This window comes from Melanotaenia boesemani, chromosome 13 (genome assembly GCF_017639745.1).
Source record: "Melanotaenia boesemani isolate fMelBoe1 chromosome 13, fMelBoe1.pri, whole genome shotgun sequence".
Taxonomy (NCBI): Eukaryota; Metazoa; Chordata; class Actinopteri; order Atheriniformes; family Melanotaeniidae; genus Melanotaenia; species Melanotaenia boesemani.
In genome coordinates this window covers 7,205,929-7,232,139 of record NC_055694.1, presented here as the reverse complement: position 1 = coordinate 7,232,139, position 26,211 = coordinate 7,205,929, and the positions used below count along the sequence as shown (strand labels likewise).

The 26,211-nt window shown below is 42.6% G+C and overlaps 1 protein-coding gene across 1 annotated transcript; it reads right to left on the bottom strand.

Annotated features, from left to right (window-relative positions):
• Window positions 1–1,563: 1,563 nt before the first annotated feature.
• nol4la (nucleolar protein 4-like a) lies at window positions 1,564–25,704 on the bottom strand. The gene is made up of 11 exons (XM_042004926.1): window positions 24,957–25,704; window positions 17,254–17,409; window positions 15,290–15,401; window positions 13,431–13,540; window positions 11,086–11,227; window positions 10,021–10,313; window positions 9,733–9,918; window positions 9,079–9,267; window positions 8,834–8,953; window positions 8,504–8,690; window positions 1,564–7,247 (listed from the first exon to the last, which is right to left on the bottom strand). Exons 1-11 carry the CDS (start codon window positions 25,296–25,298, stop codon window positions 7,033–7,035), a joined length of 2,052 nt encoding a protein of 683 aa, XP_041860860.1. The 5' UTR covers window positions 25,299–25,704; the 3' UTR covers window positions 1,564–7,032.
• Window positions 25,705–26,211: the final 507 nt, after the last annotated feature.

Here is a 26,211-nt window from a genome sequence, read left to right as displayed (position 1 = left end):
TTTCTGTTTATTGATTTCAGTACTAGGAGCTTTCTGTGATGTTAACATGGGAACCTTTCCAACGGTTTCATTCCAGTAATGTCTGCAGATTGATGCATCTTCCTCAAGAAAACGTATGATTTTTTTTTTTTTTTTTTTTTTGTAATTTTTCCTCTGATTCAACAATCTGTTGCTTATTCGAGTCATTGTCACATATGAATTGTTTACCTGCATGACCAAAACTGTTTAGATCACAAGGTCCAATGTGTGAATGGTTGTGAAACCTCCTGAGGAAAAGAATCTAAGCTGGACTGTAGGCGGTGGAAAGGTGATGCTTGAGGCCACCTCCTCCGTTAGAGATTAACAGATTCCTTGACACGTCTCTCAAAACATCAGATTTTTTCTGAGCAAAGTGTGCAGGTTACTGTCCTTAGTGTCCTTCATCCTTGAGATGCAGATCAATAGTTGAATCTTGACCTGCAGATTCTTGATGCATATCCACAACCTGGTTGTTAAGGTCAAGCGCACCAATGACCCTCGTTTCCATCGGTGGTGTGAATGTGGAAACTGTGGAGGACTATACATACCTTTAAGTATTCATTGACAAAAAACTGGACTTCACCAAAAACACTGATGCCATCTACAGGAAGGGAAGGGCCGGAGTCGTCTCTGTTTTCTGAGGCAGCTGAAGTCCTTAAACATCTGCGGGTCAATGCTCAGGGTATGTCATGAGTCTTTATGCTGTTGTGTGCTTGGGGAGCAGACTGAAGGTGGCTGATACCCACAGACTCAATAATATTATTCCTAAGGCCGGTCATGTTGTTGGTGTGGAGCTGGACACTGAGGGTGGTGTCAGAGAGGAGAATGATGTCCAAGCTAAGAACTATACTGGACAGCCCTTCCCACCCTCTCCACAACAATCTCAAGAGCACTTCAGCAACAGACTCATTCCACCTCACAGGAATACGAAACGCCACAGGAAATCCTTCCTTCCTGTGGCCATCAAACTCCATAACGCTGCACTGAACCAGAAGACAAAGCCGAAGAAGCTTGTAAATATTCTAAGTATTTTCCCACCTGTTAATGTCTTTGTCGTGTTATTTAGTTTATATTCTATTTTTTTTTTTTTCTTGTTTGATTTAATTTTAGTTGCATTTATTTTTTATTTAATTTCAGCACCTTATTCTAATTTCACTTGGATTCTTATTTCCCTATTTTCTATCTTGTTTTCTCTCACTGTATGTCCTTGTTTTAAGGAGCACTGCAATGAGGCATTTCCCTTTGGGATTAATGAAGTATTTCTCATTCTGATAGAGCTGACAAATGCTTTACAAAAGTAAAAAAAAAACAGAGTGCATCTACACACAGACAACAATACTTCAGATTAGCTGAATTAAATCTATGACTGACTACTATTGACTCTTAGAGTTCCTTGTTTCTCTCGAACTCTGCTGCCCTCTTGTGTAGACTGCAGTCAGGGAGTTGTTGAAGTGCTGATGCATCTTCCATCTCAAATATTTGCAGAAATGCAAATGCAAAGAAAAAAAAAGAAACAAGCAGTCACAGTTTGATAGCTCATCGCACTGTTTTATTCAATTACTGACATCTCAGAAGAAGAGGAGAGCTTTGCAACTCTGCTGTTGGTAAACCACTGTTGTTGTTCTTTTATTTCTTTTTTTTTCTTTTTATTTTTTCATAGCGTTGATGCAACACTGAAAAAGCGCTATTTCCAAACAAACACAGGTCCCTCATTAGTGATATGTAAGAGGCAGAGAGAATCTCACCTGGACAGTTTTGCATGAAACATACAAATGAAACAGGTTCAACCTTTTCTTTTGTGTTTTTGTAGTTTCACATATAATAATAAATATCCATACCTATAAACACTCCAAAAAAATCAAAATATTAAGTCACAGGTACTGGAAAAAGCTCCACTTTTAAATCACAATGATAAATGTACAAAACAATAGACATCTCATATAAATGTTAATGGTTTTCGTTAGAGACTTAAATCTCATCTCAGAAGAAATTAGCGGATAAAACTAAACTCGGAGATTCAGTATTTCCTGAGGTTTATGGGTTCCCCTTAAAAGGCCAGGAGAGGGGAATGGCTTTTATGTTACCAAGGAGATATTACAACAGGTCAAAGTGTACCTTTCAGGGCACCAGTCGGGTTAAGGGCAAGGAGGATTCCCTGACAACACGGCCAGGATACTAAAAGATTCTGAGCACTTGATATAGTTTAATAAATGTACCTACACCCCACCATTCTCCGTTTAGGCCACAACAGTATTCTAAAATAGTTGACAAAGTCCCCTTAATCCTCAATAAATCTTTGCTGGTCCACTTTGAGAAGTTGTGAAGCTCCCGTTTACTTAATATTACCTTTTAAAATGCTGGAAGCCTCCACAACGCCGAGCTGACTTCAGCCAGCTGCCACGGCACACTCTAACCATGTGACCGAGTAGTCAAAGAGGTCACGTTTGCACTTGATGCAATGAAACAACAGAAGGAAAATATCTAGGCAAATGTACACAGATTAGGGGAATAGATGAAGGGGGGGAAAGTATCTGGATAAAATGCAAAACCAAAGCAACGCAAAGAATTCTGAAAAACTGTACATGTAAACATCACACTTTCACTGAGTCCAAAACCAGAGGGGAAAATACAAAGCTTCACACAGGTTTACAGTACAACCCCCTGCACAGAGCTACAGTCTGATAACGCTGCAGGAGAGGCAACAATTCAAATAATATAAATAACAATAGGAGTAATACAGACCATCACAAAATGATAAGTTAAAACAGGCAAGGGCTAAAACCACTTTGATTTTTTTTTAACAGTGCTGTACCCACAGAAAAAAGAAAGGTTTAAAACATCTTTTATCACTCTTTGTACAGCTATACAGTACATTTATCTGACCACTTTAGCAATCCACAAGCTACCAGGGCATTTTAATCAACACCAATAGATTACATTGTCCAGTCAATACAAAGAGAAAATCCATTGGGCATCAATAGAAAAAAAACAAAACAACGACATGACAACAAGTGGTTGTCGTTGATCACAGTAACTCCAGCACATAGCTAAAATTTTGCTCAGCATAGACAGAATACCAATCTGCAAGCAAATGTTTGGTTCCGAAAATGAGCTTTGACGTGGTGTCACTGAGTTGCACATGAAGTGAGGAGGTTCTGCTATGGCTGCAGTAACAAACGAGAAGGTTGGACGTGAGGACTGAGGATCTGTTTGAGCTCAGAGGGGTGTTGCATAAGCAGGATGAGGCAAGTTGACTTATATTTGCAAGGTGGAAATTCTGTTTCGGAAAAGTTTAAAGAGCCCACATTTTGTGCTTTATTAAGTTAATAATTTTATTTTAAAGGGTTTGAGTTGAAAATCTACATGTTTTAAGGATTAAAAACTTGACATGTTTTCTCATACTGGGCAGTGTTGCAGCACCTTGTGATGCCTTCTGTCTGAAACGCTTCATTTAAGCCACTGTCTCTTTAAGCCCCTCCCTGTAGAGAGGGCCAGCCTTCTGTAACGGGGCAGCTTATTGGTTTAAAAAAAAAAAAAAAACGGCAACATACATGAAATTTGGTCTCTCTCTCTTTTTTTCTTTGTTTTTGAGGGCTGCACTAACTAGCCTATAAACTAGAACTATGCAAACGTGTTACACAGTGATGTTGGCAAGTAAAAGAGGTGAAGCCTGAACTCAGTTTTCTCTGTGGAGGAGAATGACCCTCTATGGTTTGGACTTCTGGTTTTCTTTCTGTGCAGACCTCCTTATCATGTCTGACCTGATGAATCTAGAGTCGTCTTTGCCCCGTTTCAGTTCTGTTTTTGTCTCTACCGGCTCTTGATGCTAACATTTGTCCATTTAGCTGCCTAATTCTCCACTGTGCACACTTTTGCCAGCTGTTTGGTGACAAACATATGAGATTTATTTGATTTTTTGTAGGATTGTGATTGAAAACAGCTAAAAATAAAAAATGAGAGCTATAAATAAAACATTGTAGTCAAGCTGTAGCATAACAACTATGCATTGAGTTGATATTTGCTAAAAAAAGCTATAAGTGTTGTATGGGCCAAAAGTGGACCAGATGTTGCCAGCCTGGCTTGGCTTATGCAAGTCTCCTGTAGGCTATATATGGTCCAGATGTCAGCTGTTGGCCTGGACATGGCAAGTATTAAAACTAGTATTAGTAATAAAAGTGGTCCTAATACGAGAAGCCTTTCTTTCCATAATAGCACCACAAGGAAATATGGCAATTTTCTTGTAAGCTATGTGTGGTGGTCATGTGGCCTAAGTTTAGGCAGCCACACTCACATTTGGTCAGGGCCTGTTGTCTAATTTTTATTTACAACATTTAAACCAGTTTAAACAACTGAAAAGAGTTTTATTATTAAATTAATATGATGCAAAAAGTTCACAAATAATGCCTGTAAATCTACAATTCTATATTTATCTTTAACAGTAAGGGGAACAAAAGCTACAAAAGCCAGATTTTAAACGTTAATGTCATACCAAATAACAACTAAATACACAGCAAACCACAGACTAAGTTATCTTTTTGTTTCCTAACAAATATTTTAATCTCATCTTATGTGCTCAATGTGTTGCCTTTTTGTAGATGTATGGACAATTTAATCAGTGTGCTAATTTAACACAGTCTTTTGAAAGTAGCCTTCCCTCTCTCAGCCTCTGTTATGAAACACCCCTCAGATGGGCCATACGCAATAATGAGTTCAAACTAAGCTTCTAATAAGCAGTTTTTTCCAAGACGTGAGGACTGCCTCTGATTGTAAGCTGTGTCAAATTGTCTTTTGTTGTAATCAGTTCTCAGCATGTGAACAGAAGCTGATATTCCAAATGAGGTATAAACACACTAAAATCACTGTTTTACTTTAATCTTACTTTAATCCTGAGCAATAAAGTGCTTCCAAACTTGCAATAGATAATAGAATTTGAATGTAAATGTGAAACGGTCCAATCATGGCACGGTGATGAAATCTAAACTGGTAATTTAGGACATGCATGTCCAGCTTTTTGTTTTGTGGTGAGAGACCGGTGGATGACAGTAAAGCAGATAAATGATGCATATGATGAGATATGTGATAAATACAGAAATATATCTCTCTAAATTTTGACAAATCAATAAGGTGCAAGCCACTTTTTGGCTGCTTGAAGAGTCATTGTCATTGTTTGGAATGTTTCAGCCTACTGAAATAAATCTTCACAGATTGATGTTGTACAAACTGGGTCACTCCACTTACACGCAAAGACAAAATCAGCACACAGCAAACACCAAGATTTACACCAACAAAAGAAAAAAAGAGATTTAAGAAGAAACACACACTTACACCACTGTTTTTGTGCTGAGTGACTCACCGGTTAAAGTTGTGAAACTGTGCTCTGGATCCACTTTGAGAATTCTTGCGTGTCCTCAGACCGCAACGCAAACACACATACACACAAACACACACCATTGCAGAAAGCAGGGAGAGTAAACTCGGATGCGACTGGATCTTTTTCAAAGATTGTCTCTTGCTTCTTTTCAAACAGTGTGTATTCTGACATGATGAAGAAAGAAGTGGAGATGTGATTCAGAGTTAGAAACCGCTGAAGTCGGTGGGGAACGATGGACATGTGGACAGGAGTGTATTTTGTCTGAGCATCACACTCCTGTCCTCAAGCTGCATCCATTTGACTCTTTGTAGCAGATGCATGTATATATGTGCCCTTAAGTTTGCTCACTGAACACTTCTCTCACAAAAAAACACATTAAAGTAAAACAGACGTGCAACATTAAGCCTAATTTTTATGTCAGGTCCCATTTCCTTTCTGTCACAACAGATCACTGATCCCAATACATGAAAGTGCCTCAGTTATGAGGTTAGTATTCACAACAAACAACATTAAAATTGGCTACAATGCTGCATGGGATATCACTTCTTTATACAGCTTGACTGTTACAGCAGGAGAGGATTGTGGTGAAGCACTGGCCTCTTGAAACGCTGTCATCTCAGTAAGCATTACTGATTATCTTCAATATTGCACCTTTTTTCCATTTTCCAATAGCTCTGGTTCTAAACCAAGAGTCTAAACACTACATTAATCTCCTTTTTTCCCTGACAGGTATCTGTGACCCCAATTTGCATACCCAGGCTCCTTAAAAGCCTTCCACCTTTTCAGAAATGAGAAACTGGCTGTCATAAAAAGATCCACAGTAAACTAACTGAACGTAAAGTTGCACTGGATAATGAGCCACATACAGAAGTGTGTGGAAACCTCTCCAACAAAGCAGAATCTTGACCACATATTGGATGGATCTGACACTATCATGCTGTTATATTTTCTTTCTGTTCATCGCTTTTCCTGTTTTGCTTTTTTTTTGTTTGTTTGTTTGTTTTTTCCTTTTGTGTATTTCTAAGTCAGCACATCCGAGACGTAACTGTTGAGGTTAACAGGTCAGTGGCAGGCTGCCACATTTTTTAGCAGCGATTCCTCTGTGGATTTGGAAATGACTCGACTCAGACAGCCCAATCAAATCATGCCACTGTACAGGGTAATTTACATTAGTGTAAAAATAAGAGTAATGGTGCTGAGTCACTGATATTTAACTCCTCATTTCTTCACACATCTGCACATTTAGTGTTTTAGTGGTTAAGCTAATTCAACACCTCAGTCTGTTTTACAAGACATATCTTCTTCTTCTTTTTTTTTTTAAACTTAGATCATCACTTCCTGAGACAAATGGCGGTTCCGGTGGCAAGATGAAATGAATGGGATGAATGGCTACACAAAACAGGGCACTAAGGTCAAAGTGAACTGAATGCATAAATAAACAATTTCCAGCCTGTGATATGTTTTGGCCTGTCCAAATACATGAATATGTGGGAATAAGTAAAGGTAACATACCTACAGAACCCACTGTGCACTGAAGTATCACAGTTGTGTCTTTGTGTATGAAAGTCTGCCCAATTGTGTGACAGAGCGACAGAGATGGACAGGCTGGAGGGGGGAGGGTGTTGGCACGGTTTGGCTCAGACTTAGTTCTGCTGCAGGATCAGGTTTTCCAGCTCATCTGCAGAGCGAAGCAGGAAGGCCGCAGACTCTCGGTAACCTGCGATGAGCTGCCTCACCGCCGTCACTTCTGGGGGGCTGAGCTGGGCCGAAGCTCCACCACCACCACCTCCTTGGCCGTGACTGTTGGAGCTGGAGGAGGAGTTTGGGCCGATGGACTTCATACTCAGATCTGTAGGACCTGTTGAGATGTTAATGAGTTGGGGAAAAAAGATGCTCAGCTTACTTTTTTGTCTCTCTTTGAAGGAATCAGCAAAAAAAATAAATAAAAAAAATAAAAAGCATATTTGCTTTCCACTGTAAAGCATGTAGAGCAGGGGTGTCAAATATATGGCCCTGGGGCCAAAACTGGTCAGCCAACACAACATTTTGGTCAGCTGTTATGTTGTTTTTAAAGTGCTTTAAATTTAAAATGGTATGGTATGGCAGGTTTTTGTTTGCACAAGGCTGCATTTTTTATGTTTAAATATAAAATATTTACAAGTCAGGGGGATAACTTCAGTTTGTAAGTTGAGGTGGCTCAGTTCAGGTGGTCAGGATTACTACATATAACAAGAAATAAACTTCTAGCTCTTAAAAAATAATCTAATCATAATGTGAAATACTATATTTTTCTGTTCCAAATATATCTGAATAAATTAAAGTGATTTTGTGGATCCATTTTAATTTATAAGTCATAATGCATGTAAGATGTTAATCTGAGGCAAAATATTGTTGAAACTGCACTTATGTTTCTCAAGAAATTCCAGGGTGATGTTATTGTTTGTTAAAAGGATATTTCATTAAATGTAAACATCTTGATAATGTACTTCTTTGCATGAAAAACAAAGGGAGAAATTTGAAACTGTGGTCTTCTAGGGGCACACACATCTAACACACCTGATTTAAATCACATAGGTCCAGCAGCCTACTAAGTTCTGCACAGTGACTCATTTATTAGAATCAGGTATGTTGGAGCAGAGAATATATAAAACTTGCTGGACAAGGGTCAAGGTTGCCCACCACTGATTTATAGGTTATTATATTAGTATACTTCTGCTCCGGCCCACTTGAGATGTGGTATGTGGCCCCTGAACTTAAGAGACACTCCAGTCCCGGTCAAATATGGCTATAAGACCACCATCAGGTGGATATCATATGTAGGCTTCTCTTGCAGGTTAGACAAATCTGATAAGTCATGAAAATAAAAGATAAAATGTTCCTTTTCTATATTGTATAGCGAGAGAGAGAGAGAGAAAAAAAAAATTTGTACCTATACAATGCAAAGTTGCATTAATTAAACCACAAGTTGGAACAAATGTAAGATAATTACTCTTACCTATTTTGTTGTTTGAGTGAACCACCCCTTTAATTACATTGTGCTGAGGGCCCTTTCTGCTTCAACATCTAGCATTACAAAGTCTTTCCTGAGTTGCAAGGTCATTAATCTGGGCTCACCGTTGGTTTGTGCAGCACCAGAGCTCTGCTGGTTGCTGCCTACTGTCCCATATCCCCGCAGGTTGTAGTTGAGGCCTCCGTTGGTGTAGAGCTGATCTTGGGCAAAAGCCGCACTGGAAATGGAAAACCCTGACGGCGCCACAGAGGCCAGGTCTCTCGAGATGGATTTGTCAGAGGTGGGTTCGTCCTGCGAGACAATAAAAGTCTTCAGTTCGGGCAGAACGTTGCAGTTTATGTTGTGTTGTTTGTTTTAATGATGCAAAACTGGCTGAGCACATTCCCAAATCCCTGCTGGGCAGAATCACACACACCAACTGCCAAGACATTTACCGTCGCTTGGTAGACATCAAGTCGCATCCTCTTGGCAGCATTTCTGGTTTCGCTATCACAGGCTGCAGCGAGGATGTTCTCAGCCATGGCAGAGGTGAGGTGAGGAGGTGTTGGTCGTATCTGCCAAAAGGGTAAAGGGAATTTCAATTTTTTTATTTTTGGGGGGGGGGGGGGGGGGGGGGGGGATTTATGACTGCATGACGGCACAGAAAATATTTCAGCTGGGTCAAGGAGGCATTTTATACCTCAAAACCGCCTTTTTTCATGCGGCGGCAGGATTTGAGGTAGGTGCGGATGCGCTTGCGGGAGCGCTCCTGGAACTCTGGGAACTGACGGCTACAGGACTCAATGATGGCCTGGATCTTCTCCTTGGGCTGCTTGGAGATCGGCACCATGCGGTCCAGATTCTCATCCACAAACAGGCGCACAAACATCTGAGAGGCATAAGGAGAGGGGGGGGAGGGGAGAGAGGGGATGTGGAGCAGAAAAAATGGAGTGGGGGAGCAGGGTCAAAGGAGGGGTGTGAGAGTCAAAACAAAAGAGAGGAAAAGGGATGCAGGGGAGGATGGGGGAGCGTTGGAGGTAGCGTGAAAGGACAGGGTATCAAGAGGGAGGGGGAGGTGGTGAAAACAAGAAGGATGGGAATATAATCACTGCTCCAAAGAACAGAAATATGTCTTCACTTATTTGCTCAAATTTGCATTTTTGCTGAATTTTCACATTATAAATCAGTGTTTGGAATGAGTTTGGAAATTTGTATATTTTCCATCTCTAGTATTTGCAAGAACAATGCCAGCATAGAGCAAGCTAATGCTACATTAGATTTTACAACTGTGTTGGGCTGACGGCAGCAGCCTGCTTCTCTTCATATATGTGTATGAATTTGACAATTCACTTACATTGAAGGCTTTAAGTCTCTCCGGGTCCATCCCCTCAGCATCATTAATCTTGTCATTGTCATCGTGGTCATCATGATCATCATCATCATCATCAATTATTTGTGCCCGACCAGAGGTCAAGTCCTCTACGCTCATGCTCAGTTCAGTTTTCACAGAGTCATAGCTTCCTGAGCTGTAAGGAGGGGACTGGAAAAGCACCCAATTCCAGTAACATTAATTATAGACACAAAATATTAATGAAATCAGGTCAATAACCACTTGTTCACGTTTTTTTTTTTCTTTTCTTACCTTGTTATTGAGCTCTGTTTTGATTGGGTACTTCCTGTTGGCGTCTGCAGGGAAGGAGTTTGGCGGTGAGCTCCCGACTGGCAGCAGCCTGTCGCTCAGATTGACCGGCTGCTGATCCTCAGAGGATGACGAGGATGAGGTGGTGCTGAAGTCCAAAGGAGCGCTCAAACCGTTCTCTGTCACCTCCCCGTAAGAGGCCCCACCATCTGGGGGGTTCCCACCCACAGCAAGCACCTCCGGGGAGGTTAGGGCCGGCAGCCCGTTGGCGCTGCTGCTCTCTGAGGAGTCATCATCTGGCAGGAGGGGAGGAAAAAGGGCCAAGACAAAGACACAACAATGAGGCGTGTGGATGGTTTGTCATTTTTAGGCATTAATTTGGTTTTGTTTACAACAATAAGCAGGGTTATAGTGATCGAGAGAGGGTGTGTTGCTACAGGGGGGAGGGGTCTTCCTGCCTCATGCTGGGTGTTCTGAAATTGTAAAGGAAGTATGCATTGGGGTCAGCTGTCAAGACAAATAAAAGTTAGGATAGAGGGAGAAAATGTTCAGTTTTTATAGCCAAGCGAGAGGAGTGAGAGTGAGGAGGGACTGAGGGGGGAAGGGAGCCTTCCTTTACAGCTGTTTGAAAATGACATTTTTAGCCAGTTAAATTACATAATTTCCACATGCTTTACATGGACGTTCAGAAAAACACACATTAATTTTCCCATTTACTACATTTTGAATCTTCTTTAGTGGTTCCTAATCAGGGAAGGTTAATATCGGTCTTTGTCCTACTTCTTAAAGCTCTGCACCCTTACAGAGAGGGGTTCGTTGTGGGTTGGGGCTGCAGTGTTGTCCCACCCCCCTGCAAGAGTGGATTTATTTGGATTAAGAACAAGGCAAGCTGTTTCCTGCCTAACTCCAATCTGTACAATTCCTGTTTAACACAAATACTTTCAAATAGCAGATGTAAAAAAAAAAACAATAATAATAAAACAAACTCACTGTGCAGGTAAAGTACTGACAAACAAAACAAAACAAAAACACGACAGTGCAACTGCAGCTATGGACGCCATGACTCACCATATTCTTCTTTTATGACGGCTGCCGGGTTGCTGACCCTCTCTCCGTTAGGTGGACTCGGCTCAGGCACTGCAGGCTGCTCAGCTGCGACCCATGTGGGCTCAGCGTTGTTCATGTCCTCGCTGCTCACCGAACTGTCATCCTGAAGGAAAATGGCGTAACAGAGAGAGAGAGAGAGAGAGAGAGAGAGAGATTGAGACTGAAAAAGAAAGCTAAACATGCAGGAGGAGTGAAGATACTATAACTTTTAACATCTACTGTAATTCCTAAAGTTGGTTTAATTGCTTCTCATATGCCCACAGTTAGATCCTTATCGAAGGCAGTTTCATGATACTGTGTAAAATGAATTACTATATTCAGTGGAAGGTAATATGAAGCTTGACTTTTTGCATTTTTAGCTTAAATTTCTTTAGGAGGGAACATTTCATTGGCTGAGATTTCTCTCAGGGGCTGGAGTGAAAGCCTCACATTAGTTTCAGCTTCACTTATCCTGCAGAAAGATGGCTTGATATTCTGATTCCCTGAACTTGAATGGACATTTATTTGCATGGACATTAATATTAAACAATTATTTTAGTCCATATAACTTGTGAAAAAAGCAATTCTACTCTTTAACGGACACTTACTTGTTCAAATACTGAAAGGAAAAACAATAAAATGAAAGAGGGACTGCAGGAGCATCTCTGTTAACTAATATGCTTCTTGGAGCACTGCTATTTTTAACTCTGTTACGTACAGACCCTGAAGATGCTTGTTGTAGCGTAAAAAAAACATGAGTACACCACCGGGGTAAAGGATTAGCAAAGGAGATCTCAATAATTTCACAAACTATTCCAAAAGCTGATCCGAGCTTTGGACGCAGAGCTTCACAACCCGGACCGGTTTGAATCACATTAACATAAATGACCTGCATTTGTGTCGTCACGTGTCAGCTGGCATCTCACTCATAGGGACTGCTATGTGAGGGGAACGGAGCAAAAATACATGTTGTCATCTCATTCCCCTCACACGAGCACACAAATAGGCCTAAACTCCTGGGAACGTTCATCCGTCCCCCTGTAAGGGGTTTGCAGAGGACCAGAATGCTCAGTGACGGCTCTATTAGGCACCAAGTGAGCCATGCAGGATTAAAGAGAGAGTCTCTAATCACACCATTTCCAAGTATGTAGCAACACGGGTGTTGCGGCTTTAGAGAAATCTAAAACTGATTAAATAGGAAGGGCTACTTTTAAAATTGAAGCAAAATAGCTGAACTAAATAAAATAGAATAACATATAAACATGGATTACAAATTCTGCATGTTATGAAGATGAAACAGCTTCTAGCATGAAGATTTCTTTGTGTCAAGCTAAAAAGAAAAAAATAAGTTAAGCAACAAAACAAAATCGATCTTCCAAGCTGGATTGTTGAAGTTTCTGCTGCTTTAAACTCAACTTCTTTTCTTTGGGATTTTTCGGACAAAAACTTGTCTAGGTTTTGACAAGAAAGTCAGGCAAAAAAAAAAACATGTCTGATTATGTACCTAAACAATTGATAAAAACATAAGAACAATGTTTAACAGTTCTGTTTGTATATGTTACCTAATTTAATTTCCAAATTTTGATAAGAAAACTAATCAGAAACATCACCATTTGGATCTTTTGTATCTCTGAAATGTGAAAGATCAGCAAAGCAACACACAAGCAGCTGAGGAGTTTTACCTCAACATACTACGATTTCTTTAATTTACTTGTCCCAACATAACAAACCTGCTGTATTTTGAGCCAGTCGCTGTTTTTAACTGTACACCATTGCAACACAGACTACATTCATACAACACTGAAATAACCCTCTGTAAGGTTAATTATTCACATACTGGCCTGTTCAAATTAGTCTCTACACCGTATGAAGATTAGTTCATTTGTACTCACCAAATCAAAGCCTGGGTCATTGTTCCAGATAATTCTAATTATGAGTGTGAGGTCTACATTATCATCATCAAGTAGCGCTCCCTGCACTTTAGTGACAGCAGTTCCTGAGTGTTTCTGTCACAGCGACACATGGGAGTGGTTTCATGCCTGACGTCACTTCTACAGAAGCTTTTCTAATCCTCACTTCACACCACGCTCCTCCTCCCAGCAGGAAGACTACTCGGCTTGTTCAATAATGAATTAAAAGTTGGGAGGAAGGATGTCCTAATTTGCCTGCACAGAGCCTCTCTCTCCACAGGCTCAGAGGAAAATCATTTTAAGACTTGTGCGCTCAGTGCAAATACAGTTGTGCTGAATAGGGAGATCTTAACAGTGGCACATTTACTAGTATCACTGCACACATGACACAAAACACTTGCAGAAGGAAGCACTCACCCTCTCAGTGGCAGTCATGCACTGCAGTTTCATTTGCTTCAGGTAGGTGGCAGTAAGAGGCATGTTGTAGTCAATAAGGTCCGGGACCAGCGAGGTGGGTCTGTCATTTTCTAACAAAGAAATGCACAAAAAAACACACACATTTTAATGTGCAATGAGAGAATATTCAAGAAGCTAAGCCAGATAAGCTTTTACTCTTCATTTATTACAAAGACTATTTAGAAATATCACTGGAACATTCACATTTTATGCTGCTTTACACCTCTACTCCACCACATTATTCCACACTTGATATGTCTAAAGCAAAATACACATTAAGTCAATAGCATTAAATGCTGAATTATGGATTAATATACTTAAACATATATATTAGTCCACTATTGTCAACGAAAGTTCAAAAGATTTCACTGAAATCTTTGTGTGCAAGGAGCAAAGCAGTGAAACAATGTTAATTGGCCTTGATCTTCCAGCCCCCGGCTAGTTAAACCTGCATTAAAACAGACATGAATCATTGTGTGAAAACACTGCATGGGCTCAGGAACACTTCTGATAAAAAAAAAAAAAGGTAAGAAAGAAAAAAAAAGAGAAAAAATTAACAGTTTGCTTCTGTGTCAAAAAGTTATTGACTGAATTTTAAAAACAAGTAAGTTCCAACAGGCCTGCCCTTCTCTGAGTCTGAGCTATTCAACATAGACTGAGTTTAGGTGAAAAACAGTCCTGTTTAATGAAAATGTGAAGCGTTGCATTGTTCAGACTAAATGGAGATTAAAAACTATCAAGGTTATTATGAGTGTAAAGTTAAAAAGTCATCATGGGTTCATCAGTGCACAGAACATGGCTAATGTGTTCATCTGTGGAGGCAGAGTTAATGTTGAAGGATTTATGCAGGTTTTAGATCTGCCTGCACTCCAGACCTGTTACCTACTGAAAATAGTTAGAGCATCACAAAACCCTGAAGTGCTGAATTATTATAATTTAAAGAGGAAAGAATCTGCCAAACGTGCAGTATATTAACCAATCAGAGCAAATTTGGGGTTCTTATCACTTTATTGATGAGGTAAAAACAGACGAATAAAATATTAGAAGCAGCTTTTACTATAACATAGCCTGCTGTGTCTCAGTCAGTCTTTAAACTCCCATCTGACTGTGTTTATGTTGTTAAGGAGCATAAACAGGATGAGCAGCTGGATTTTACTGCAGCTCAGTTTACATTACACATGACACAGACTCGGGTTTTAAAGCCGCTTCAAACCCAGACTTTTAATTACATCATTAAAATATAACAAATTAGCCTCAGGAGTAGCATCTGTCCTAAGTCATGTATGTGATCTGCGCTAGCTTCCTGTAAAGGTTGAAATCAGAGCCTCTGCTTCACCTAACACCTGGAGTCAAACAATGGCTGGCAGCTGTCTGCAGTCTCCCCACTGGCCACTAGAGGAACTCTCTGACCATTTTAGAGGCTTCATATGTCCCAGGGAGCCAATCCTCTGGAGCCTGTGTTACGTCATGTCAGTGATGGATATATACATATGTTTCATATAATGACAGTTTCATTCAAAAATTCACCAAACAGCACAGATCAGCTCAGATCTGCTTTATTGTCTGGCGGGACAATTAAAAAGTTAGAGATTTGGCCATTAAACATATGATTACCAGGAAAACAGTCATGTGGCCAGCTGTGCTGGAGGATTGACTGATTATTGTAATCTCTTGCTACACAGTAATTACCCTTTTCTGTATTAGTATGTTGAAGGATCTCAGCATTAACAAATTTTAAAGGCTGATCTCAAAAATAGCACAGTAGTTAATGATGTCTCCAGAACGAGCAAGCAGACCACAGGTCAGATGTGTGACTTTACCTTTGAACTCTGCAGTGCTAGGGTTAATGTGCATCCTCTTCTGACACTCTCCACAGCTCATTAGGAACCGAGTCACCGCCTCTCTGGGCAGGAAGGCATAGGTCTCTGCTATCTGTGATGGGGGAGAAAGCAGCAGAGACTGGGTTACAGGCTGCAGATCTGGCTGAACTCAAACTGCGTGCAGGTGCTTTTTTAGTGACAGTGACTGGCGAGAGCAGATTTATGTGTTATCTCAACATGACATGAGGAGGAAAACCTCCCTTTAGGTGACTGCCGGTGATTTTGGATGGCCTAATTCCAGCTGCAGTTCTCTGAAATTCTCTGCTTTTATTCCTCAAAATGCAAAGAGTTGTTTTCTGATTTGTTTTGCCTGCCGCTTCCTCAGGTGCAGCCAGCACATATCTACACCTCTTTCTCATGCTCTGCCTTCCCTCTCTGTTTGTCTCCACTGCTATGCCACCCTCCCCTCCTCACCCCCTCTGGCGTTTCCCTGTAAAATGCGACCTTCACGTGACCATGGAGAGACAGTGGGGGTGCCCACCATCCTGTGTGCCTGTCCCCCTCCTACCCCACCCGCACCCTTCATGGCCCCTTGAGGCAGCTGAGAGGGAAAGGCCACCCAGAGGAGCGTGCACCTCCCAGAAGGCCACAGTGACAGTTCCATATTATGCCCTGCCCCAGTGATGCTGCCTCCTCAAAAGGGTACACACTATGAGACGTGACAGGACCTCTCTACAGGGCAGGAGCAATTGGCTCTATCATTTTTTTTTTTTTTAATTCCTGTTTGGGTGGGAGGAGAGGAGAGGTACCAAAGTCCGGCTGAGCATCCCTTATGCTACATTCGCACTTATTTAGCTGCAAACATAGGCCTTTGTTCTGTCAGGACAACAAATACAACCCAAGACTTCAGCTTGCAACAGAAGCTAACAGACTGCCATTGTTGTAGAAACATTAACAATGAAAAATGGAAAGAAGAAACAACTCCAGTTTGAGCACCACAAGTGCTTTGTTTTTCTGGTAAAGGTGTCTGGTTGTTTCCTTGGTAACTCCTGATGCTAAAAATGATACATTATATCTCATGTATTGAAGCCTCTTGTCATGGGGAGCTTCAGAACTTGAAACCCCTGAAAAATTATCACCCTTGTTTTCAAATAAAATTATCATTGGACTGTCAGAAGTCTTCTCCAGCTGCATTTAGGTGAACAAAAGAAACATGAAAAGGTGTGGAAGGTTTTTAACAATTCAGTGATAATTTGTGATGATAATAAAATCTTATTTGAAAATGAGGCTGGTCAGTGATGTGGGTGCACCACAGGGATCCTGACTTCGTTGCTGCTGGTTGCCCTGGTCAAGGGGTCCTCTTTGTCTGCTTCTGATCCGTGGAGGTAGCGCTGTTGCATTTGCACAATTGCACTCATCATTAAACACAACTCATTCCTATATTTTGCGCACACACATTTTTGCTGACACGCATGCTTATGGTTTAATCACCAAAAGCTACAGTTATGCTGTCATACACTTGTTGCTGGTGTGGTTGTTGTTCATCTTTTAGCAGTTTGTCTTCCTCTAGGTGCTCCTGATGATTCTGTGCTTTGTTTTCTTACAGAGGCTGTAAGATGGTTTCTGTTAAGTTTTGTTTCAGTTGTCTAGTTTTTCTGGTTTTGTATGTAAAACATAAAAATTTTGCAAGGAACTTGCAAATTTCATGCATGACAACTTTAATTTTCCTTTGTATGTGGTTTTGAAACCTGCACCTGCTGCCAACTGGTGCTGGACATGCTTACTATCCTCTTATCCACCCGCAGCAGCAGCAGCACTACTGATGTAGACTTGGACAAGAAAAGGAAATAGAACTGGTTTTACACTGACTTCATATATTTGGTTGGTTTTAAAGCCAAACCACTTGCTATTTACAAGGAACATACTGGCCTGCACCTTGGATGCACCTTGTTGTGTTTACTTACAGCTTTGTAGGTCTTCTTCTGGCCTGCATGTTTGGGTGCTCTGCCTGGGTCAGCACCCATCTCCACATGCATGGCATAGATGATGTCAAAGAAGTCTTCAACGACGGCCACGCGCTTCAGGGAAGAGTTGTCTTGGGTTGAATTCCCATCTGAACACTGAAACATGGGCAGATACAAGAGTTCAGTTTGGACTGAGGCATCAGACTAACAGAGATAACTTGTATGTATTTCAACTAAGAGCTTTATAATGAAGCACTTGGGAAATCGTTAAGGCACATGAGTCATGGGTCGTGTGCTTGCAGACAGTCAAGAGCAATACTAAAGGTGCCCGACCTCCTGCAGTGTTCAGATTTTTTTCTTTTAAGTGGAAAAGTCTCATCCCTGGCTGGGTCTGCAACCATCACCTCATCTCTGCCATGTTTAAAAATAACACCACCGACACTGTACGAGCCCAGCAGTCCCTCCTACCACCACCTATGGCAGCCATCCTGCCTCCTGTACTGTCGACCCGGTCGCCATAGAAACTGCCACTGATTTCTCTCGGGCAGGTGTGCTGGGCAAAGGGTCATGTGACACACCATAGAAGTAGGATCGCCAGGACAACAGGCTCCATCCACAGCACCACATGGGGCTTTCTGCTCCTTTCTTGCTTCATGTTTTCCTCTGAACAACTCTTCGTCTCATTGTCACAAACGTCCCATTTATTTTTTCCTTCTGCTAAACACAAAGTGCCCCAGCAAGAATTAAACACAGCAAATTGACTTGGGAATTTAATTAGTTTTTTGTTTGTTTTTGTCTTCTCCCCCAACAAAGTCCACTTCTTTTAAGCAAATATGGGACAAGCTCTGACATTTTCTGTAAATCTTAGATGTACAGAGAGTGTTGTTTGTTAGAATAAGAGGAGGGACCCAGGTTCAAAAGTTGTCCCTCTAGTATTGCGGAATCACGATTTTACCCCCACTCTTCTTTGACATATACATACTGTTCCCAAGATCTGGCATTTCATTTTCTTGCCCCACCATCACATCCTCTCTTCTGCCTCTGTGCCTTCATCCCATACCTCTGTCCCGTCCTCTTTTTTTCCCTCCTTCACCAACCCCCTTCCTCCTCTCTTTCCTTGCTCCTGCTCTCCCAAGTGCAAGGTAATGATCGTTACCATGGCAACTAAAACCAGCTCACAGAGCCGGTTTGTTTTAATCCGGCCCCTCACTCTTTCTCTCTCCTTCTCTACTCCAGTTGCTCTGCCCCTGTCAGCACGGGCTACATGTAATGATAATAAATGAAATAATAGCGACCCTCCACCTCATCATCACAGCTGTAATCTATTGCGCTTGGAAGTATCATCATCTTTCCCATGGTGACATCACCACAGCTGCTGCTGCTGTTACTGCTGCTGCTGCTGCTGCTGCTGCTTGGGACAATGGTGTCAGGTCCATTCACGCTGGATTTGGATAATCTCATACAACTGTGGGGTGTGTGGTGCACCCACATTGCTGCTGCATCCCTCAGCAAAATATCGAACATACACACAGGATATTCAGCGGGGAGCATTTTCTCTGGCCTGAATAGATACACAATATTGCAACCTTGGTGCTAAAGTGTGAGCACAAGTCCAAACATTTTCAATGCTTTTGCTGCTACGTTTCTTTACTAGATGGGCAAGTAAATTTAAGAAAAATTACAGTGAAAAGTTCAAGTACTTTTTGTCAGGCCAGGAGTCTAAAACAATATTACATTCAGTTTACTGTGAGAAAACCCATCGAAAACTGCAAACAGTTTCATACAAGCTTGAAACAGAGGATTTTTTTTTTTTTTTTTTTTTTTAGTTGTGTGGACTCTTTGAATAAGAGTCTGTAGACAAAACTGCATTTCTTCCTCTGAAGGTCTTCTCGGGCCCGTCTGCACCAATGAGCCAGTGTTTTCAAACACAAGTCAACAGGGAATTTAGCATTCATCTCTAAACACAGCATGTTTTCAATGTGTGTTTTATTGCGCTATATGTCTGCCAGGAAGAGCCCGTAGCTGAAGCTCCTCAGTGGAGAACAGCTGTTGAGCTGCTCTGTGACAGCAGCATGCCACTTTATGGGGCAAAGGAAACTTGGTAGCATCCCTAATCGTCAACATAACAGCAGAACTCTGACCATCCTTCTCTTTTCCTCCTTCTCTCCAGCCTTCTAATCCCATAGGACTTTGCTCTCCCCAGTCACTGTACAACCAGCCCCCATCCCCTGCGCCTCCCCCTGTCCCGCACCAAACCGCTCTGTTGCTAGGAGACTGGAGGGGTTGAGTCTGCTGCCCCCACCCCCGCTGGCAGTCTCTCTCTCTCTCCTCTCTCTCTCTCTCACTCTCTCTCTCTCACACATACACACACACATATTGTGGCAGTGAGCTGCCGAGGGGAGAGAGGAGCAGTCCTGCACACACGCAGGTCAGGAGGAGGAGGAAGAGGAGGTGGTGGGGGGAGGTTCATGGGGGAAGCAGCTGGGTCACAATGACAGGCCGGCAAAGATAGAGAAGATGTGTCGCACAAGAAATTAGCTCCGTCTCTCAGCAGATGACTGTGACAAGCAAAAATCTGAAACGCAGAAATGTGTCTTTGAACTTAACTTTTAAAGTCAAGCAGCAAATTGATGGAGATTTTCTTCCACAATAAGTAGCTTAAGGAGAAATGTGTGCTCAGGTGCTTTCTGTGTGGAAGTGTGCATGTGAGGAGGGAGTGAAGATGGCTGTGTCAACAATACTCATGACTCAGATTATCTCACTGCAGATGTGACAACAGGTCATCTTTTAAAGTCCCATCTTCCCTCTGTAAATCTGTCAACTAGCTAATGAACACATAAATGGGACAAGCGTTGTTTCTCCTGTCTGTGTGTTTATGTGTGTGTGCCACAGGGGAAACAGCGCAAGGTAAAGGTTTATATGACAGCAAAGTGGGATGAAAGAGACCATCTACCCCACAGCATCCCCACTACTTCATATATAAGACCTCATCTTCCTCTTTTTCTTTTCTTTCCACCACCATCCTCTGCACCCTGCTTCAGTTCATAAAGCCCCGTCATTAAATCCACATTAGGTGCACCAAGCTCAACCCCTCTGTCCGACATCTGTGTGTGTGTCTGTATGTGTGCACACTTCTCTCTCTGCAGCTCTTGTGATGAACATTATTTGATAGAGTGTGTGACATCCCCACAATGTCCCACCGAGCCGGAGACACAGACAGTCCCACTGGCACTGTTGACGTTCCAGTCACTGACTCAAAACGGTATGTAAATGACTGGCACATACATCATCATCACATCCCAGAGTCCACCTCGCCATTTTCAAGCCATTATTACACTGTCCCAGTTCGTTAAACGTTGGCCTTGCAAAGGTATTAAAAATGACAGAAGCGGTGTGGTGGGGAGATTATTGCCATCTTAAAGACGCCGAGTGTGTGAGTGTGTGCATGTGAAGCACAATTCAGACTATCTCCCACACAGGGGGGAGGCCCCCAGGCCAGTTAAAAATGGTGTTAATTTCTCCTCCTATGGGAAAGCAAAGAACGGTCTCTCCATGGCAACAGAGAGAGTGCTGAAGGGAGGAAACACAGAGCATGCGATCAGCGACCCCCTCTTTGTACACGCGCTGTGAATTTTGTCAATCACTTACAGTAAGTCACAGTATCTTGGCAACATGTGAAATTACCAAAAGAACACACCCTGACATAAACTTTATAGGATATGTGTTTATATGACTGTCGTCTGACAAAGAAGAGTCTCTGCCCTCACACTGGCGCGTCTCCACCTTCATGTGCTCCAAAGAGGAAACGAACCAATCACCAGCACACATTCTCAGGTACATTTTCTGCAGGTCAGATGAGATCAGTACAGCTGAGGTGATTTCTGTTTGGGCTAGCGAGCATTTTGCCATTTGAACCCATGAGTGTGAGCCCATGTGTTGCTCATAAGCAGCTCTGCCAGGTCAGAGCAAAATCAGACAAAAACCGCTGGACAAAAGCGTTGTAGATCCTTGATGCAGAAATAACATTAATGCAAATGCTGCTGAATAATAGGCCCAGTATTCTTTTGACTCTGTGGCCCTTCCACAAAAGACGGGCTCTCAGGGGAAATGCGGACTAATTAATCAGATAATAATGATGATGTTCCCCATGCTATCTAATGTGAGGCACAAATATTTAGGGCCTATTTACCAAGACAAAGATTTGGAACAGCAATTTGTATACAAGGAGGGGACATCCCAAGATGAATCTTTATTTTATGAAATGATAACATTTCAAAGCCTCCAGTTGGAGAACCTCTTTCAGTCCCATCCTGCCACTTAATGATTCCAGGTATTGGACTTTATTGGCAAAATTTAAATTAAATATAAGAAAATAATCCTTTAAAATGTCTTAATGTCCTTTTGTATCAGAGCAACAGTAAAAAAAAAACACAACTAAAAGATATTCAGTTAACTACAAAGAAAAATGACAAATTATTACATTTCAGAAGCAAAAACCAAAGATTTTGTCTTTCTTTTTCCAAGTGTTGCAACTTCTTCACTGATTGACTCATTATTCTGCAAATACAGCTTTTAACAGTTGTTTTTTTTTTCAAAATAAACATCCAAAATAAATATTACTGAAATTAGATTTGTCTGTGTCCCTGCAGCCTTAGTTGCCAATTTTCTGCTGATTAACTGACATTACAAATTCAGACCACCTCTTCTTGTTTTCTCTCCTAATAAATTTCTGATAGGGTCAAAGAAAGATTATACATGTCCTGTTGTTGCTTTTCAATGCCTCATGTTTTTGTTTAAGATCATTGTCCACCTAAACCTAGTTGTGTGAGAAATGAAAAGATATTTACAGATTTCAGTTGGCATGGTAACAAAAAGCAACAGCTCGCTATATTTCATCATTTTCAGAGCAATTCTCATATCAGTCCAAAGGAAAATGCATAGGGTGTTTTGGTGCTTCTTTTTAAATTGTCTGGACTTGGAGAGAGCCTGATGTTGTGTGCAGTTCTGTGATGCATCTCTGTGTCTGTTTCTGGTCCCCTCCTCCTCTGTAGCGTTCTCTAATCAGGGCATAATGGGAGCTAAACGAGGTTGCATCTCCACACTGAGGCCTGCAGGATTCTCCGAGAACTGGCAGGGACGAGACAGCGCAAGCGGGAGGAAAGAGATGGACAGAAAACACAGGGAGAAAATGATTCTGTGTCCGGCTTGAAAAGAGGCACCCCACACTGAGCCTGTGCTGCCTGCGCCCTGCCTTTCTGTCCCGCCACACACTGAAGCCGCCTTGTTGTGCTTCGCCGGCGCACAGAAGAGACTCTCTCTGTCTGCACATCAGGCATCATCCATCCCCTACCCCCACCCAGCCTCCCCTCATTTAGCCCCATGCCTGCCCCCATACAGAAACTTGGCACACCCTGGGAGCAGCTGCAGCGGGGCTTCCAGTGCTCCAGCACCAGAGACACGCCCCCGGCCCTGCAGCCCTGTAAGCAGTCACTGACCATTGTGTGCGCGCCTTTGCACGTGTGTCACTTTTCCACTGGTTTCAGAGGGTATGTTTATAAGGCCCACAAACACAAGCTGTATAAAGAAAAAATTGTGCTTTCTAATGCAATCACATGCATGTATATTGTTTGATTTGTGGCCTCTGACTCATCATTAGAAGCAGCTTGTGTTGGCTGATATTTTGTTTGTAGTTTAAATTTCCCAAGTGGACTTGAGTCAGGGGGAGGCTTCCCCTGCCTTATGATATTAGCTACAAAGCACGTGCACTCCACAGAAGACAGTGAGCTATATTTATTTTAGGAAAACTCTGCCTTTCACAGCTTTCCTTTGGTTTGACTCGGCCTTAAAGAGTTATTTCAGCTTGGCTCCTCTTAAATAGGCCGTACAGAGAAACAACACTGATAAATATATTGAACAAGAAATGCCCTTTAAGAATTCATGTCAACAAAACAGCAAGAAACAGCAAAAGCCAGAGACAGAAACTAATCAACAACACATTTCAAGCACCATCTGCACCTGCAGAGACCGATCACACCTGCCCTCTTGCCCAGAGGGGAAACATAATATTGAGCAGAGATTAGAGGAGGTTTGTAAAAGCAGTTGGCCCAAACCTAAATTGTTCATTCACACAGGTAAAACACCTGTGGAGGGGATCAGTGCTATTCAGCTCAAACCAAAGGGCTCAGTCCCTAATCCGGGCTAATATCTTCTCCAGTTTGTTAACACAAAATCTGCTTCTGCTCTTTGAGGTCCAGAGAGACTCTGTCCCAGCTGAGGGTGCGTGGGTGGGGGGTAAGAAGGAGGGGGGGGTATCATTCTCGAAGGCATTTGTTTAAGATGGTGGTTGTCTTCTTGCTGGCACAGCAGGCCAAAGGATCATGTAGACATGGACGCGCGTGAGCGAGCTCACGCGGGCACAAAGAGACCTGTTAGGGCACTGGCTGGCAGTTCATCATGAACATGTTTATCTTGCTGGTTCGATTTTAAAAAAAAAAAGTGTGTTAACCCTCAGCATGCCTACTGCCTCACAGCTGGACGGATGTGACCTGACATCCATTTCACCAAAAGAAATATCACCGCCCATCACCTAGAAACACGGGGAAGTGAAGTCTGAGCGCCGACCGTGGGCGTATGTCGCCATCAGTCCCGAGCAGACCCTTTTGTTTCCGCCACAGCCCTTCACGTGGTCACCAATTACGCACAACTACTATCTGTTAGATTAAATAATAATGATAATAAATCAAACATTTCTTTCGTGAAGACAGTCTTAAACTGATTCTCAGAGGTTCATGCCGGAATGTAACCTACATTATAAAATGCGGCAGAGAGGCAGGCAGGCTATCCTGGACTGCACAGGTGTTGCCAGAGCAACGAGTGCCTGCGAGCCGACCCGCATCATGCCCAGGACAATGAAAAGTCGAGTGGGGGAAGGAAACACGTCTACCAGCCTACATCATGATTTTTCATTAAATGTCTTATATATGACATATTTAGAAGAATATATTTGCTCTCTCAGAGGCAGAGGAACCATCTTAATGACGCACGGACACATTGCGTGCCTCTCGGTTTAGATGGGACAGTGAGGGCGCGTGCCATTTGATGAACTGCTGACAATCAAAACCTGCTGAGCTCCACGACAGAGAGATTTTTTTTTATTCTTAAGTTAGCCTTAGCAGCCTGTAGTCCCTCAACCCACACCAGAGTACCCTAACATACCCGACACCCTCCAACATGCCTCTGCACCCACGTGCGCGCGCACAACATCACCATACCGGGTTACACGAGACCTGAACAGTAACAGAAACAAAATGCTGTCGTTAGTCAATCATCTCGTGCTGTGCACCCGGTAGAACTGTTGCTGACAGGACTTCAACACCACTGGCGTGATGGCTATGCGTGATAGTCTACCTTTTAGAATTGCGATTGCCAGGAGGCACCGGCGTTGCTATGGCAGCAAGGGATGAGAGTAGGGGCTGTTCTGGTTGGGATATGGACAAAGTGAGGGTTCATCGGGAACGATGAACGCGAGACGGGACCATAAAACATTACAAGTCGTCATGTTCTTCGTGTGACAGGTGCGTGGGCGCAGCCTTAATATGACAACTTGTAGACGGCAACGGGACATCTCGAGAGCGTGTACACGCACGTTCTCTCCAGTGACATACACACAAACAAATGCACATACACACACATACACACTTTACCGTTGACTTGACCGGGACATATAGGACGGGTTTCCCCGGTGCTCCTTTCTTGTTGTGCTCTCCCAGAACGTTGGTTCCGACCTGAAATCCTTTGGACTTCACCCAAAATTTGAATTTTGCGTTGATGTGGCTGTTGTCGACATAAACGCCGTCCGACTCGTCGTTCTGCAACAGTGTCTGCATGATTTTGTTATATTTTCGCCGGGTGACGGTCTTTGTTTTACCGGAGTCTCCATAAGTTCGGAGACACCAGTCCTGAAATTCTCTGAACATCTCAGCCTCCAACACGACCGGACTCCGGCTCCTTTTGGGCGCATCCACGCACGCCTTTTTCGTTGCCATCGCTCCCCCTCTCCCTCACTCTCTCTCTCTCTCTCTCTCTCTCTCCCTTTCTCTCTCTCCGTCTGAACCCGTTCAAACAGCCCAGGCTAATAAAGAGACTTGAACGGGTCTAATTTTCCTTTTCTGGTCCCCGCTGTCCCGCGTCTCGACTCGGGAAATAGCACGCGATACCTCCCTGCGGTTTCCTAGTAAAAGTGACCCAGAGAGCAGAACACCTGTTTGCAGAGGAAGCCGTGGTGTCCCGAACCGCAGCAGTGAAAAATGTCACTTCCTCACATCATCCGCTGAGGAGCAGAGAGGGGGGCTGTCCTAGGCTGAGCGGGTATCTCCCACCTGTGCGTAAAACGCTCCACACAAGGGTGGGCTATAGGAAAAAAAAGAAAGAAAAAAAGAAAAGAAAAAAAGAAGAAAAAAAAGAAAACGAAATACAAAAACCACAGTCCTCGCAAAACAACAAAGAACACAGACAAAAGCGTGGAAACAACCGTCGTTCTCAGTTCCTATCGACCTACTTTCTAACAGCTAACACTATTTTCGGATGCGGGTTGCTCAACCCTTTAAAAAGCGCAAAGATGTTCATAATGTGCTCCTATGTAGCCACGTATCCGATCAACATGCGCCACCCGGGACTGTCTGCTCCTCACACCTGTTTGAATGGCTTACACTGTCGACTTAATCCCCACCACGTAAAAAAATAAACACTCACACGCGCAGATCTGCATTACAGTGGTATTTGGCTAATTTGCTGCAAAGCCTTCGGTTTACGATGGCACGGTGAAGATGTCCGATTTGGAGACAAGGAAGGAGGGGGGAAATGTATCTGCTAAAGAAAAAAAAAAAAAAAGGCTGGGGGTTATGATAGGTGATGTGTAATATGAAACATGTCACGCAGATACTTGGAGCTTGATCAAAA